The 1652-nt window shown below is 76.8% G+C and overlaps 1 protein-coding gene across 1 annotated transcript in view; it reads right to left on the minus strand.

The window, feature by feature from the left end:
- Positions 1-91: 91 nt before the first annotated feature.
- The window catches only part of EMIHUDRAFT_121266 (hypothetical protein), a gene marked incomplete at both ends in the record, with an annotated part of 4913 nt that continues 3352 nt past the window's right edge, over positions 92-1652 (minus strand). The window contains one exon of the mRNA XM_005758871.1: positions 92-1594. Coding sequence (XP_005758928.1) covers positions 92-1594 — 1503 coding nt within the window. The remainder of the gene's footprint in view (positions 1595-1652) is intronic.

The following is a 1652-nucleotide window of genomic DNA, read 5'->3' on the forward strand; positions in this document are numbered from 1 at the left end:
TCTTCCCCGTCCTCGGCTCCTAGCTCCGCCCCCTCCTCTTCGCCCTCGTCAGCTTCGAGCTCCGCCCCGTCGTCATCGCCCAGCGCCGCACCCTCCTCTTCTCCATCGTCGGCTCCTAGCTCCGCCCCGTCCTCGTCGCCCAGCGCCGCACCCTCCTCCTCTCCATCGTCGGCTCCTAGCTCCGCCCCCTCCTCTTCGCCCTCGTCAGCTTCGAGCTCCGCCCCCTCCTCCGCCCCCTCCGCCGCTCCCTCCTCTACACCCAGTTCGACGGCTTCGCCTACAGAGTCGCCGACGGCTTCGCCTACCGCGTCGCCCACCCCGCCGCCCACCTCCCCGCCGCCCTCACCACCACCGCCCTCGCCGCCACCGCCCTCGCCGCCGCCCTCACCTCCGCCCTCACCGCCGCCCTCATCGCCGCCGCCCTCGCCGCCGCCCTCGCCGCCGCCCTCGCCGCCGCCCTCGCCGCCGCCCTCGCCGCCGCCACCCTCGCCGCCACCCTCACCTCCACCCTCACCGCCGCCCTCACCGCCGCCCCCTTCACCGCCCCCCACGCCGCCGCCCTCGCCGCCGCCCTCGCCGCCACCACCCTCACCGCCGCCGCCCTCGAGCTCCGCGCCCTCGTCTGCGCCCTCCTCTTCGCCCTCGTCAGCTCCGGGCTCCGCCCCGTCGTCATCGCCCAGCGCCGCACCCTCCTCTTCTCCATCGTCAGGTTCGAGCTCCGCCCCGTCGTCATCGCCCAGCGCCGCACCCTCCTCTTCTCCATCGTCGGCTCCTAGCTCCGCCCCCTCCTCGTCGCCCTCGTCAGCTTCGAGCTCCGCCCCCTCCTCCGCCCCCTCCGCCGCTCCCTCCTCTACACCCAGTTCGACGGCTTCGCCTACAGAGTCGCCGACGGCTTCGCCTACCGCGTCGCCAACCCCGCCGCCCACCTCCCCGCCGCCCTCACCACCACCGCCCTCACCGCCACCGCCCTCGCCGCCGCCCTCACCTCCACCCTCACCGCCGCCCTCACCGCCGCCGCCCTCGCCGCCGCCCTCGCCGCCGCCCTCGCCGCCGCCCTCGCCGCCGCCACCCTCGCCGCCACCCTCACCTCCACCCTCACCGCCGCCCTCACCGCCGCCCCCTTCACCGCCCCCCACGCCGCCGCCCTCGCCACCGCCCTCGCCGCCACCACCCTCACCGCCGCCGCCCTCGAGCTCCGCGCCCTCGTCTGCGCCCTCCTCTTCGCCCTCGTCAGCTCCGAGCTCTGCCCCGTCGTCATCGCCCAGCGCCGCACCCTCCTCCTCTCCATCGTCGGCTCCTAGCTCCGCCCCCTCCTCTTCGCCCTCGTCAGCTTCGAGCTCCGCCCCCTCCTCCGCCCCCTCCGCCGCTCCCTCCTCTGCACCCAGTTCGACGGCTTCGCCTACAGGGTTGCCGACGGCTTCGCCTACCGCGTCGCCCACCCCGCCGCCCACCTCCCCGCCGCCCTCACCACCACCGCCCTCGCCGCCACCGCCCTCGCCGCCGCCCTCACCTCCACCCTCACCGCCGCCCTCACCGCCGCCGCCCTCGCCGCCGCCCTCACCGCCGCCCTCGCCGCCGCCGTCGTCTCCGCCACCTTCGTCGCCACCCTCACCACCGCCTTCACCGCCGTCCTCACCGCCCTCCCCTTCATC

This window comes from Emiliania huxleyi (genome assembly GCF_000372725.1).
Source record: "Emiliania huxleyi CCMP1516 unplaced genomic scaffold EMIHUscaffold_830, whole genome shotgun sequence".
NCBI classification, from domain to species: domain Eukaryota; phylum Haptophyta; order Isochrysidales; family Noelaerhabdaceae; genus Emiliania; species Emiliania huxleyi.